The 12,388-nt window shown below is 40.8% G+C and overlaps 1 protein-coding gene across 3 annotated transcripts; it reads left to right on the forward strand.

Annotated features, from left to right (window-relative positions):
- Positions 1–827: 827 nt before the first annotated feature.
- On the forward strand, positions 828–10,301 carry si:ch73-233f7.1 (uncharacterized protein LOC100537710 homolog). Of its 3 annotated transcripts, XM_057349048.1 has the most exons (5): positions 834–3,567; positions 3,661–3,774; positions 5,815–5,873; positions 6,252–6,367; positions 7,185–10,301. In XM_057349048.1, exons 1-5 carry the CDS (start codon positions 1,255–1,257, stop codon positions 7,508–7,510), a joined length of 2,928 nt encoding a protein of 975 aa, XP_057205031.1. In that variant the 5' UTR covers positions 834–1,254; the 3' UTR covers positions 7,511–10,301. The 3 variants fall into 3 exon arrangements, with proteins under 3 accessions (XP_057205032.1, XP_057205031.1, XP_057205030.1); XM_057349047.1 differs by having other exon boundaries at positions 834–3,774; positions 7,185–10,300; XM_057349049.1 differs by lacking the exons at positions 5,815–5,873; positions 6,252–6,367; positions 7,185–10,301 and adding an exon at positions 4,269–5,407 and having other exon boundaries at positions 828–3,774.
- The last annotated feature ends 2,087 nt before the right edge of the window (positions 10,302–12,388 follow it).

Raw genomic sequence — 12,388 nt, forward strand, 5'->3', positions numbered from 1 at the left:
AACGTCTGATCCCGGATAGCTGAGCACTAATCCTTCGCTCCGTTAATTAAAAAGAAGTCGAGAGCGAAGGAACCGCTGTTTGTTCAAATGTAATAATTTCTGCTCGAGCTTTGCCATCTGCTGGAGTTTAAGTCTGCAACAGATTGTATTCTGCGGTTATTTAAACCTGGTTGAAGAATATCATCCTTCTTACAGATACGAGTGGGGTCAGAGGAGGCTAAAGCGCCACAAATCTAGGAGTATGCTATTCATGAAAAAAAACTGTTGTCCATCCCAATGGGGTTTGCTAGTCTTGCAATGGTTCTGCTGGTCTCATGGTTTAATTTAGCTCCTCTCCCAACCTGGTCTAGGTGGTGTTGATCTCCCAGCCTGACCAGCTGACAAGTGCCCAAACCCCCTTTAAACCACAACCAGCTAAGGACAGCAAACAACCTTAGTTCTATTTGTCACATATATTTTGGTTTACGCAATATAAAATGTCGTATTTATATTTCGTGAGAAAATAAAGAAGTTGCCATTTAGCAGATGCTTTTATCCTTGTTTACTTATACATATGCTTTTATTAGCCATACACATGCATGTGGATTCCCCCTGGAGCAACCTGAAGCTGCGGGTACGCGCACGCACTCACACCCACTAATTCTATTATATGGAATTCACAAAAGCATTTATGAAAAAGTAGCTAAAAGTTATATATGAAGTTAAAAGAATAAGCTACGGTTAGGGAAATTAAAGAAAAGCGCACGTGTTTTAGAATTTGTTACATACAAAGAAGTGACATGTTCGCTTTCAAGTATTAATTCTGGTCGTTAGCTAATCGTTTCACATTTAATGCCAATGATTACGCGCCCGGCAGCTTGCGAGTTAAATGTATCCGTACAGTAATTATTATCTCCGCTCTAATGCCACCGTCCACTAATACGATGCCTCCCTGACACACACACACACACACGCACGCACACACCACCCCCCTCCCTGGTCTCTCACACTCCTCAAAGCGTCAAACACACTGGAAAATCAAAGCGTGCTGCTCTCATGCTGACACTGTCTAAGCTGCGTGCGAGGAGCACAACACAAGGATCCAAGTTTGCTCTCAATGTCAACCTTCTTCTAAACCAAATAAATGCATTTTTCAAATCATTTAATTGAATTTTAGAAGACAAGTGGGTTTTGTGCCAATATTGTTCTTTACAAAGCTTTTACAACTCAACATGTCTATGCTCATTTTTAGCTGATATATCTTCTTTGGAGAAAATGGACCGGTGGCTAACGAGGAAGCGATGGACGTTGACTGGGCAGGTTGTCTTTTTGCTCTTGTGTGCGTGCGCACTGGACCGGGTTTTGGCGCAGATTCGATATTCCATTCCCGAGGAGTTGGAACACGGGGCTTTTGTTGGGAATATCGCTGAAGACTTGGGTTTGGACGTGGCCAAATTATCTTCAAGGAGATTTCGGATTGTGTCCGGGGCAAGAAAACAATATTTAGAGGTGAATTTGGAGAACGGGATTTTGTTTGTGAATGAAAAGATTGACCGCGAGGAGCTCTGTGAACAAAGTCCTGTTTGTTTCTTATACTTGCAAGTCGTTATTGAGAACCCTTTGGAATTGTACCGGGTAGAAGTTGAAATCTTAGACGTCAATGACAACGCTCCCAGTTTTCCGTGGAGCGAGTTTAATCTAGAGATCACGGAGTCCGCTGCGCCGGGGTCTCGGTTCCCGCTGGAGAGCGCGCAGGATCTTGATGTGGGCTCGAACTCTCTTCGCTCGTACTTGCTGAGCTCCAATCATCACTTTGTGCTTGATATTCAGACTCGTAACGACGGCAGCAAATTCGCCGAACTTATTCTGCAGGTGCCGTTAGACCGAGAGAAACAAAAGACGCACGAGATGGTGCTCACTGCTGTGGACGGTGGCTCTCCTTTGCGCTCGGGCACGGCTCAGATAACGGTCACTGTGCTGGATGCGAATGATAACGTACCGGTGTTCGACCGGTCCGTATATCGGGTCAGCTTGGTGGAGAATCCACCGAGAGGCACGCTCGTGCTCAAACTGAACGCCACGGACCTGGACGAAGGAGCCAACGGTGAGATTACCTATTCGTTCAGCGGGCACGCGCCTCTGAAGGTGCGAGAGCTGTTCAGCGTGGACTCTCATTCGGGCGAGATTCGGGTGAAGGGAATAGTGGACTACGAAAAGGCCAGTGTGTATGAGCTCTACGTGCAGGCAAAAGACAAAGGTCCTTCAGCTGTGGCTGTGCACTGTAAAGTACTGGTCGATATTCTAGACGTGAACGACAATGCGCCCGAGGTCATATTAACCTCTGTGTCAACACCTGTTCAGGAGGACGCGCCACCGGGCACGGTGATAGCCGTAATAAGCGTAATGGACCGTGACTCTGGTGAGAACGGGGCTGTCGATTGCCAGGTTCCCGGTAACGTGCCTTTCCAGCTGCACTCCTCTTTTAAAAACTACTACACACTTGTAACCAGCGAGTTTCTGGACAGAGAATCTGTCACCGAGTACAACATCACCCTGACCGCTCGAGATCTGGGCTCGCCGCCGCTGTCCACCAGGAAAACGATTTTAGTTCAAGTGTCTGATATTAATGACAACCCTCCGCGTTTCATCCAGCCGTCCTATACTGTGTATGTGACCGAGAATAACGCCCCGGGCGCATCCATTTGCTCGGTGACCGCATTCGATCCAGACTCTAACCAAAACGCCTATTTGTCCTACTCCATACTGGAGGGTCAGATTCAGGGCATGCCTGTGTCCACTTATGTCTCGATCAATTCAGATAACGGAAACATATACGCGCTTCGCTCTTTCGATTACGAACAGCTCCGAAACTTCCAGATACGCGTACAGGCGCAAGACGCGGGCTTCCCTCCGCTCAGCAGCAACGTGACCGTCAACGTCTTTGTTTTGGATCAGAACGACAACGCACCTGTCATCCTCTCCCCGCTACCGAAAAACGGTAGCGTAGCTAATGAGGTGGTGCCCAGGTCGGTGGACGCAGGTTATCTTGTGGCTAAAATCACGGCACTAGACGCGGACGCAGGGCAAAACTCTCGCCTATCATATCAGGTGCTCCAGGCGACCGATCCCGGACTGTTTAGCGTTGCGTTATACACCGGCGAGATAAGGACGATCCGCCGCTTAGTGGACAAAGATGCCACCAGGCAAAGACTTGTTATACTTGTCAAGGACAACGGGCAGCCTCCGCTCTCGGCCACCGTGTCCATCATTTTGTCGGTGGTGGACAACGTGCCGGAGTCGCTGTCCGAATTCGGTGACCTCTCGCTCAGCCCGCAGCCGTCGTCTAATCTAGCACTCTATTTAATCGTGTCACTGAGCACGGTCTCGCTCATCTTCCTGGTGGCCATAATCGTTTTGGCGGCTGTGAAATGCTACAAGGATCGAGATTCGCTCGGCGGTTACGCGCTCTCCTCGCTCAGCGCCGCCTGCTGCAGCTTTGAATCGGAGCCGCCCGCTGAGGTTTTCAAAAAGTCTAACATCAACCTGCAAATCTCCGCCGGCGCGAAAGTACCCACGAACTGCGTGGAGGTAAACAGAAATACTGGAAATCTCTCTCAAGCTTACTGCTACAAAGTGTGTTTGACGCCCGAATCTGCAAAGAGCGACTTTATGTTTCTTAAGCCTTGCAGTCCCGGCACGCCGAGAAATAACGCGACGAAAGGAGCGGATAACCTGGCGCTGAGCTCACAGAGCCGCTGCTCGTCCGTGAACAACGGTGCGACTACACCAAACGAGGTAAGACTACATTTCCCCTTCATTCGTATGCTCAGCTCTCTCCCTCCCTCCTTGTGTTAAATGAACGTGTTAATTGAGTTTGTCAGTTGATATATCTGTCACTTTTTGTAGGGCATTATATTGGTTATTGATCAAAGAAATGAACGGACCATATCGATTATTTATAAATATCCCCAGAAAGACTGGAGGGCACTACTGTGTGACAGAAGAAATCTAATACATTGAAGTCAATCAATGACCTTGTTTGTGCGCGTCAAGACGGAATTATCTTCTAGAGAAACCTGGCGACCTCAGTGCGCGTCTGTTATCTCTCCAGTACAGTATTCCCCATATTATAAATATCTGTTTAAAATGTTGTGTAAAAGTGTTTTTTTACAAAAACACACAATTATACCCACATCTTGGATTTTGTTAGTCTGCGAATTGATGTTAACTTATTCTGTCTTTAACCTTCACCGTAAAACAAGCTCTCTATTCTTTTCTTTTGCATGCAGGCCCAGACATCCTTTGTCAACTTTATTTCAAGGGCGCAAACGCACACTACAGGCTTATTATCCAGTACACAATGGCACACAGACACGGACTGGTTTTATCCATAATGGTGCTGGGAAATGGAAGCATTCGGGACAGAGCAGTGGCCGACGGAGACGTGTCGCGCCTGTAGATTCGGCCACGTTGCCCTCACAGAATGAGAACCATAGAGCGAGGAAGAGCCTGTGTGTGTGCGTGTGTGTGCGTGTGTGTGTGTGTGAGAGAGAGAGAGCGAGAGAGAGAGAGAGATTCTGTTAATATCCACTAGGTGGAAACGTCAGTCTGGAGAATGTAAACGTGCTGGGTTCAGTCATTGTTCAATAGTCAGGGTGACCTACTGGAGAGCAAAGTGTCACCTTGCCTCGGGTCAGTCCGCCTGACAAACTTCTTATCGCATGTGAAGAATACAATCTGAATAAACTCGTCCAACGAGGGAGATGTCCCTAGACTCCGTGGCTATAAGGTCCCAAATAGAATATTCATGAAAGCCTCTTTGTATCACAGATTTTGTCTCCTGCAGGTCACTGGCCAGCATATTTCAAAAAGGCGCAGGGACGCAGATTCCGCCCTTGAGGGTTTGAGTTCAGCTCAAAACCTCTTTGTGGAAAAAACCTATTGAGCAGATCTCGCACAGGATTCATTTTGGGAATATATTATAGCTCAAAACTTATTCATAAATTCTCTGGAGCCGCCGTGGAAAATGCAAACGCACAGTGGTTTCTAAAATAAAACAAGAAATTAAATTAAATTGAATTCGTCGGACAGTAAAATGCGTTTTCGAAATTAATTTCCTGCCCGCTGCGGTTTCCTTTGAAGATTAAAATCGTGTGTCGGTGTTCTAATTATCTACGGAAGGTATTTTGAAGAACGGTTCTAATAATAAGCTTACATGCGCTCCTTATGATAGTCTCTAAGCGAATTAATAGAGCGTGGAATCCATGCTCTCTCTCTCTCTCTCTCTCCCTCTCTCTCCCTCTCTCTCTCTCTCTCTCTCTCTCTCTCTCTCTCTCCCTCTCTCTCTCTCTCTCTCTCTCTCTCTCTCTCTCTCTCTCTCTCTCTCTCTCTCTCTCTCTCTCCCTCTCTCTCTCTCTCTCTCTCTCTCNTCTCTCTCTCTCTCTCTCTCTCTCTCTCTCTCTCTCTCTCTCTCTCTCTCTGACATGGAATAAATAACACCCCCATTTTCCTCCTCCTCCACCCCCGCAGCGTCTCAGAGGATGAAAGAGAAGACCGTGAGACTAGAGTCAACTCGAGGCTCATCAGCTACGAGAGAAATAACGTGTAATTCACACTTTTGCCCACAGGGAGGCAGCGAGGACTCTTGTAATGTGTGATGAATTTTATCTTTAAAAGTCCCTGCTGATCAGCTCAGTGCAGCAATTTATAGTCTTAAAGCTCGCGAAAAAGTCTTGAAGCTGTATAAACAGTTTGTCTAAGATGTTGTTACTCTGATTCAGTCAATATGTAATTTATTCTCTAATTAGGCCTATATTTTTAATTGCTCTGTTGCAGCTGAAGCAAGCAAACACAGACTGGGCCCTCATGAAGAACCAAACCTCTTCTCTGAAAAGGTGACACACAGGCACTTACACGTTTTTGCATTAATTTCTGTTTTTTTAACAATTAGTTAGTGATATTTTCTCTCCTACAACCCTAATCAAAAACTACCTGCGGGAGAAAATAGTTTCTTTTGTTAAAGCACACAAACACAATTACTTGGCTGTCTAAATGAGGATACAGCCTTCTTCTATTGCTTTTATATAAAGCTTGTTATAGGACTAATTCTAACCAAACTTTTAATTTACATAAAACACAAACATGTATGTATATAAAAACATTGATATTCTCATACACATGCATTTGTTCATAGTGTGTGTGAAGAATAAGATTTTTAAAATATCACAGCAGTACATCACAGGTTGCCCTAATGTCCGTTCATCTGTCTGCAGCTGTAACTCTATAAACATGGACGGCACTGTAATGCGTAAGGCCATGCAGGCAGAACCAGAAAATTATAGCCAAATGGCCACAGGACAGTATTGGACATGGGGAAACCGCTCAAGAGGTACAGTTATATATTCACTTCCCAAATCACACAGATTTGACTTTAAGTAATGTCAATGTCACTTTATTAAAGCACAATTTATACAACTGTTGAATTAAAATAACAACACGTAAGCACATTAAATAGAAAACAGCTATAACTTTAGAGATTGAAAGTTATAGAAAACCGATTAGTTTTTTATTTGCAATTGTTTACAGTTGCGGCAGTTCCACAACTGTAAACACTGAACATTCAGACTATCTGCAGAAACATCAGCAAACAGTGTTGCGAAAATGATTACAGTTTATTTAAACAGATTTGACAAACAATTAAGTCAGACATACTAAAAGTCAAACTGATCGAATTAATGTCAAAATGTCAGGATTCTGAAACAAACGGAGCAACGATTTTAATATGTCTGAGTTAGAGCTTATACTGGGGATAGAAATCCACTCTAGAAACCATTTTTATATTAAAAATCCATGCAGCATACTAAATTCAAACGATGATATGAAACTTCAATACCTTTTTATTTACAAATGTCAAAGTTTTACATTGAATATAAAGGATGATGAATTTTTAATTGAAAAAAAAAAACATTTAAACGAGAATCTTCATTGAAAAACAATCTATGATCCCTTGTGTATGTGCAGAGATTACTGGAGATATTTCTTTCACACTAATGAAAAACAATGAATTAAGCTAAAAATCAGCATTAGCAGCATTTTATATTGGATTTCCAGCAGGACTGAGTCATGAAAGTCCTGCTGTAGCTCTGCTTTAAATATTCAGCAGTCTCAGCAGGGAAAGATTCATGAGACTTTCTCTCCACCTACAGAGTACCGGATGCATTCTCCAGCAGGTGGGGTCTCTCAGAGGGTGTGGACCCCTCATTACACGCCTCCACATAACCCCACCCATCATCCGCAGCAGCCCACAGCGCAGGCACCCCCGCACCCTCCGCCAGACTACCAGCATAACGTCTATATCCCCGGCACGCCATCCGGCTTCTGTACCCTGCGCCCAAGTTACCGCAGCGAGCTTGACGTCCACAACTCATTCTCCACCTTTGGAAAGAAACGAAGGTTCATCTCACCCAGCAGCTTTGACCCGTGTGACGACACAGGGGCAGAGGTCATCAACAATGACTTATATAACGAATAAAATTACCTGAGCTCTGGGTCTAGGACATGGATGAGAGACGAGTTGGAATGACATGATGGAGAAAGAGGCACCTTGTTATTTTGACCAAAGCATAGCACTCGTCATTTAGCCACAGTCGCTCGCTAACCTACTGATACGTTTTGCACACAAAACAGCACTTGTGGAAATCGGAGTTTCCAATCATATAGTTCGGTTGCAGCGCAAGATCGTGTTTGAAAGGGATCCCAGGTTTGTGAAGTTTGTGGCTTTAAATCTCTACAAGATATTCAGCGTTTTATGTGAGGCTAAAAAATAATAATAATAGAAATTCACAAGCAGAACTGTATATTCCGCTTTGTTTCTGCTGTAAAATAATTTAAAATAAGTAAATAATAAATATTTATTAATAAATAAATCTTTTGATTTCACAGAGACCAACAAGCCATGTTTTAAATGTTTTTTTCTGCACTGGTCTGTTATTATGGTATGATCTATTAACCTGACCCCCTAAAAAAAATGTACAACTCAAGGAACTCTGGTGAGTCTCCTCCGTAAGTGAGCAATTCTTGGCCAAGTTGCAACCAGATTAAACGTTGTCTCATGTAATGGGCAGAAAACCCAACTTCTATGTCACAATGGCACTCTGATGGTTGTGTTTGGCAACGCTGTGCTCACTCTCACAATGCACTTTTCATTTTTCTCTTGTTATGTGTCTGTGTGGTTCATTTGCAGGTTAAGAAGGACTTTTGTATTTTACCTGTCAGGAGCAAAATAGTTAAACTGAGCTGCTGGAACAGATACAAAAACACTATTCTTTTGTTGTTTCAGGGATGGAATAAAGCTTCATCTGTTGTTGTTTTGTAATTGATTGTGATTGACGTCTCGGTCACACCAGGTTTGGAGGTAAAATGTCATTTACCACTAGAATAGTAGCAGTACAAAGTAAAGCCAGGCCTGAAATCAATCCTGAATATGAACATGATGATTCTTTTATTAGATTTTCTTGTTACTTTGACAATCATTGCAGCCAAAATGTGATTATTACATGCCCTTTGCACACAATGTGAGCTTATGAACAAACAGAATGGTCACTGGTGGATGACGGAGAAAAATGATCAAATCACATTCATCAATCTGTATATGACTTCTGATGAAGGAACGTATGGATCAGCTTTTAGACACATCACTGCCTCATGAGGGAGTTCAGAATATGGACGTCTATTCATTCTTAATGTGTAAATAAAATATGAGAATTAAATATTTTTTTCTGAATTAAAGCATCAGTGTTGTTTCTAAAATCTTTATGAGCTTTATAAACAAATATAATATACCTGCTTTTAGAATATACCTGCAAAAAATGTGATTAAACCTGCAATTGTGATGTATAGTTTTTTATTGCCTATTTTTACATGCCTTTACAGTATACTGGCTTCTGTATATTTTTGCAGTATGAATTGATAAACTGCATGCAGTACATTTGTATCAGGTGACTCAATTTTTCAGCTCAGATATTACAACAGAGGCCAAGTCCACGGCAGAAAGGTGACGTTTGGGACGTGGCTGGTTCATAAGGCCCAAACCCCCTAATAGGCCTGTTAACCTTATTGAGGCCTTACTGTAACCCTCTGCCACTGTGAAAACTATGTGAACATTAACAGATCAATAAGTAATGGCAACATGTTTTTTCATTACTTTGTCTTGTCAGAATAATTTCAACTTCATATCACCACACAAGATATAAGTAGTGCACTTAAAGTACTTCTCCAACTTTTATAAATTGAAAGGTAGCAACATTGTTTTAAAAGTCCACATCGGTTCACCTGCCCTTTTGTGACACAGGAAGTAAAAGGTAAACTTGAGAACATTGCATCGACGCCAAGTAGTGCGTTTTGGCAAAATCAGGCAACTTTGCATACTGTGCGCAGTACACTCGCTTAATAAAGAGGGAACAAGTGCAGTATATATTTGCAAGCATATCCATAAAGAGTGTTACCTAAAAAAAAAAACATACCATAAAACATGCTCAAGATCTAAACTATGAACTCGTTTGATTACGTTTCAACAGTGAGGATTATATCACTCTGTGGGATGTAGATTTACATCTTATTGTCTTTTGTTCATTTGAGGCTCTTGTCTTTGCACAGTTGTGTAAGAATACGCAAATGAAAAAATAAAGGACCCAGTCCGTTCCTCTCATCCACAGAGTAAACAAATGTAAATGAGCTTTCTTACATTCCCACGGAGAATATAGACGTGCTTCATTAACCAACCAAACAGAAAACTCTGGCGTCTAAATATCATTTTAATTAAAGAGCGGGGGAACCGGGCTCTTTCTGAAAATGCCACACCTGGACGCAATCTCTCCCGTGCCCTTTCCGTTTTCATTTCCCGGGAAATGAGTTGAGAATGTCAATAGATGATATCGCCCGGTTGAGGGGGGTAATTAGGTTTGCCGCGTGTCCTTTCAGATTACAAACGTTAATGAAGAAACGGTCTCCGTGGTGCTAACACACTTCTCTAAATCGAAGTTCATCTCTCCGAGGGCCCGTGAACCGGAGGTGAGGAGATGAGCAATTTAGACACGTTCCCCTGCAGACTACAGATCCGACATCAGAGGAGCTCCGAGTGTCACATTCAAACAATGACATCAGCCTTGGAACGGATGTAATAGTAAACTTTGGTCATGAATATTAATTAGGGGACGTGACGTTTGCCGGCTGGGCTTAACTGATTGAATGAAATCCATGTTAAATAATTGGGTTGGATTTTTATGGCAGCACTTTGCAATAAGATTTAATTTTATTAAACTACATCAGCTATGGTGATCTAACAGTGAGCAATACTTCTATATTAATCTTAGTTTATGTTAATTTCTGCTAATTCTAAAGTTAACAAATAGAACTTGTAATTGCAAAGTGTTACCATTTTTATTTATCATTTAATGTAATTTAGTTTAGTTTATTAGTTTAGTTTAGTTTTTGCACAATGTAAAATGATATATAAATATATTTGAGTTTTAAAAAAATAAAAACAGAAAGTACAACAATACTGTGCAGGGAGAGGCAACCCCCCCCCTCCCCAAAGGCTTATCTAAAGCCTCCACCTAAGTAAACAAAATTAAGATATAATTAAGCCTAATTACATAATATAATTATATCAAAACCCCAAAACAATATATACCAGAAAATGTACAAAACTAAAAAACAATTTTACAAAACATACACAAATGACCCTTTAAACATTTTACTCACTTAATACTATAACCCCCCAAAACAATATACACCAGAAATCAAACAAAAAACACATTTTTTACAGAGCATCCAAAAAATTATCCTTTAAATTTTTTTTATAACGTGATAAATATTTTTTTTTTAGCCAAATGGGATAAACCATAATTTAATACCCCTAAATCTAGCAACATATTTAGGATATGAAAATCTGAAAATTGACGAGTAAAATGACCGTGAACGTGTGAGTTTACTTTAAAACAAATCTTAAATTGTTCAGGAATATTCCTTTACTTGAATATATCTTATAAATGAAAATGCATGTTTGATAAACATTAATATCATGAATTGTAAGAACCTGAAACAAAACGTTTTCCAAGGGAAAGTATTTGCCCAAACTATGTTACAATAAGAATGATATGGATAAATGAAACTATAATAAAGTGTAAGAAGACACTCTGTAGTAGGTGCCTAACCCTCCCTATTATACCTAATGCTCACATAATCTATATGTTCCTTCCAACTCAACAAAAAATCAACAAAAAATGACACTCGAGGCACCTCGATAGACTTACAAAGGTTAATTATGTTTGTTGCCCATGAAATGAGGTGTAATGTTATGGTTGCTGCAATGGATTTCTTACTGATGGTAGGCAACTTCAGTCTTTGTTGTTTCATTCTTGTTTGTTTTAACAAATAGCTGATTTCAGGTCACAGTGGACCTCGTTCTGTGGTTTTGAATAAATTGTAGATCCTAAAATGAATAGTGATGTGTCTGTGATTTTTCTTAATGTAGCCTACGTTTTCTGGATAAGTTATAATGTCCGGTATACTGAATTGTAGACATTCTGATATCTTTATATTTTATGTTTCAATGTTGTCTTATCATGTTTTATCTCACAGTTATCATATAGCCATTTCTTATGAGCATTACATTTAGCTTCTCAATGAAACAGTCCAAGGGAAAAACTATTAAGTTCATTTTAAAAGGGTTAAATGTTGTAATTTTTTCCCCTTTTATCCATTTTCTGTTTGAATAATTTTAAAGATTTTAAAAAGGTTTTCAAAAATTCGAACGTAAGTATTTTACTCGCATATATCCAACCGTATGTGTGTGTGTTTATGAATATATAGCATATAGTCTAACATACCGTTTCGTTTCTTTTATTTCAACCTTTCAATTAAACAAAAAATATGTTAACTAAGAAACTAAGAGAATATTTGTATATTCTGCATTACAGTAGAATTCGAAAGAGAAAATCAGTTCAGAAGACACCAGTAGAGGTCGCCTGCACCACATCAACATACATCATTTTAAATGCTGAAACATCTAATTATTAGTTTTAAACAGAAACAAATAAAACAAATATGTAACTTTAAATACACTATAAATTAACATTTTAAATTATTTAAATTAATTTAGATAAATAAGTTATTATTCTTATTTTTATTCTTATTTTATTCTTATTATTCTTATTATTATTACATCTTATAAAGTAGGGGTCCACCAACTTTTTCCTGGAGGGCCGGTGTCCTGCAGAGTTTAGCTCCAACCTGCCTCAACACACCTGCCTTCAAGTTTCTGCTGTGCCTAGTGAGATTAGTTGGTTCAGGTGTGTTTGATTAGGGTTGAAGCTAAACTCTGCAGGACACCGGCTGTCCAGGACAGAAC

This window comes from Triplophysa rosa, linkage group LG13, assembly GCF_024868665.1.
Source record: "Triplophysa rosa linkage group LG13, Trosa_1v2, whole genome shotgun sequence".
Taxonomy (NCBI): Eukaryota; Metazoa; Chordata; class Actinopteri; order Cypriniformes; family Nemacheilidae; genus Triplophysa; species Triplophysa rosa.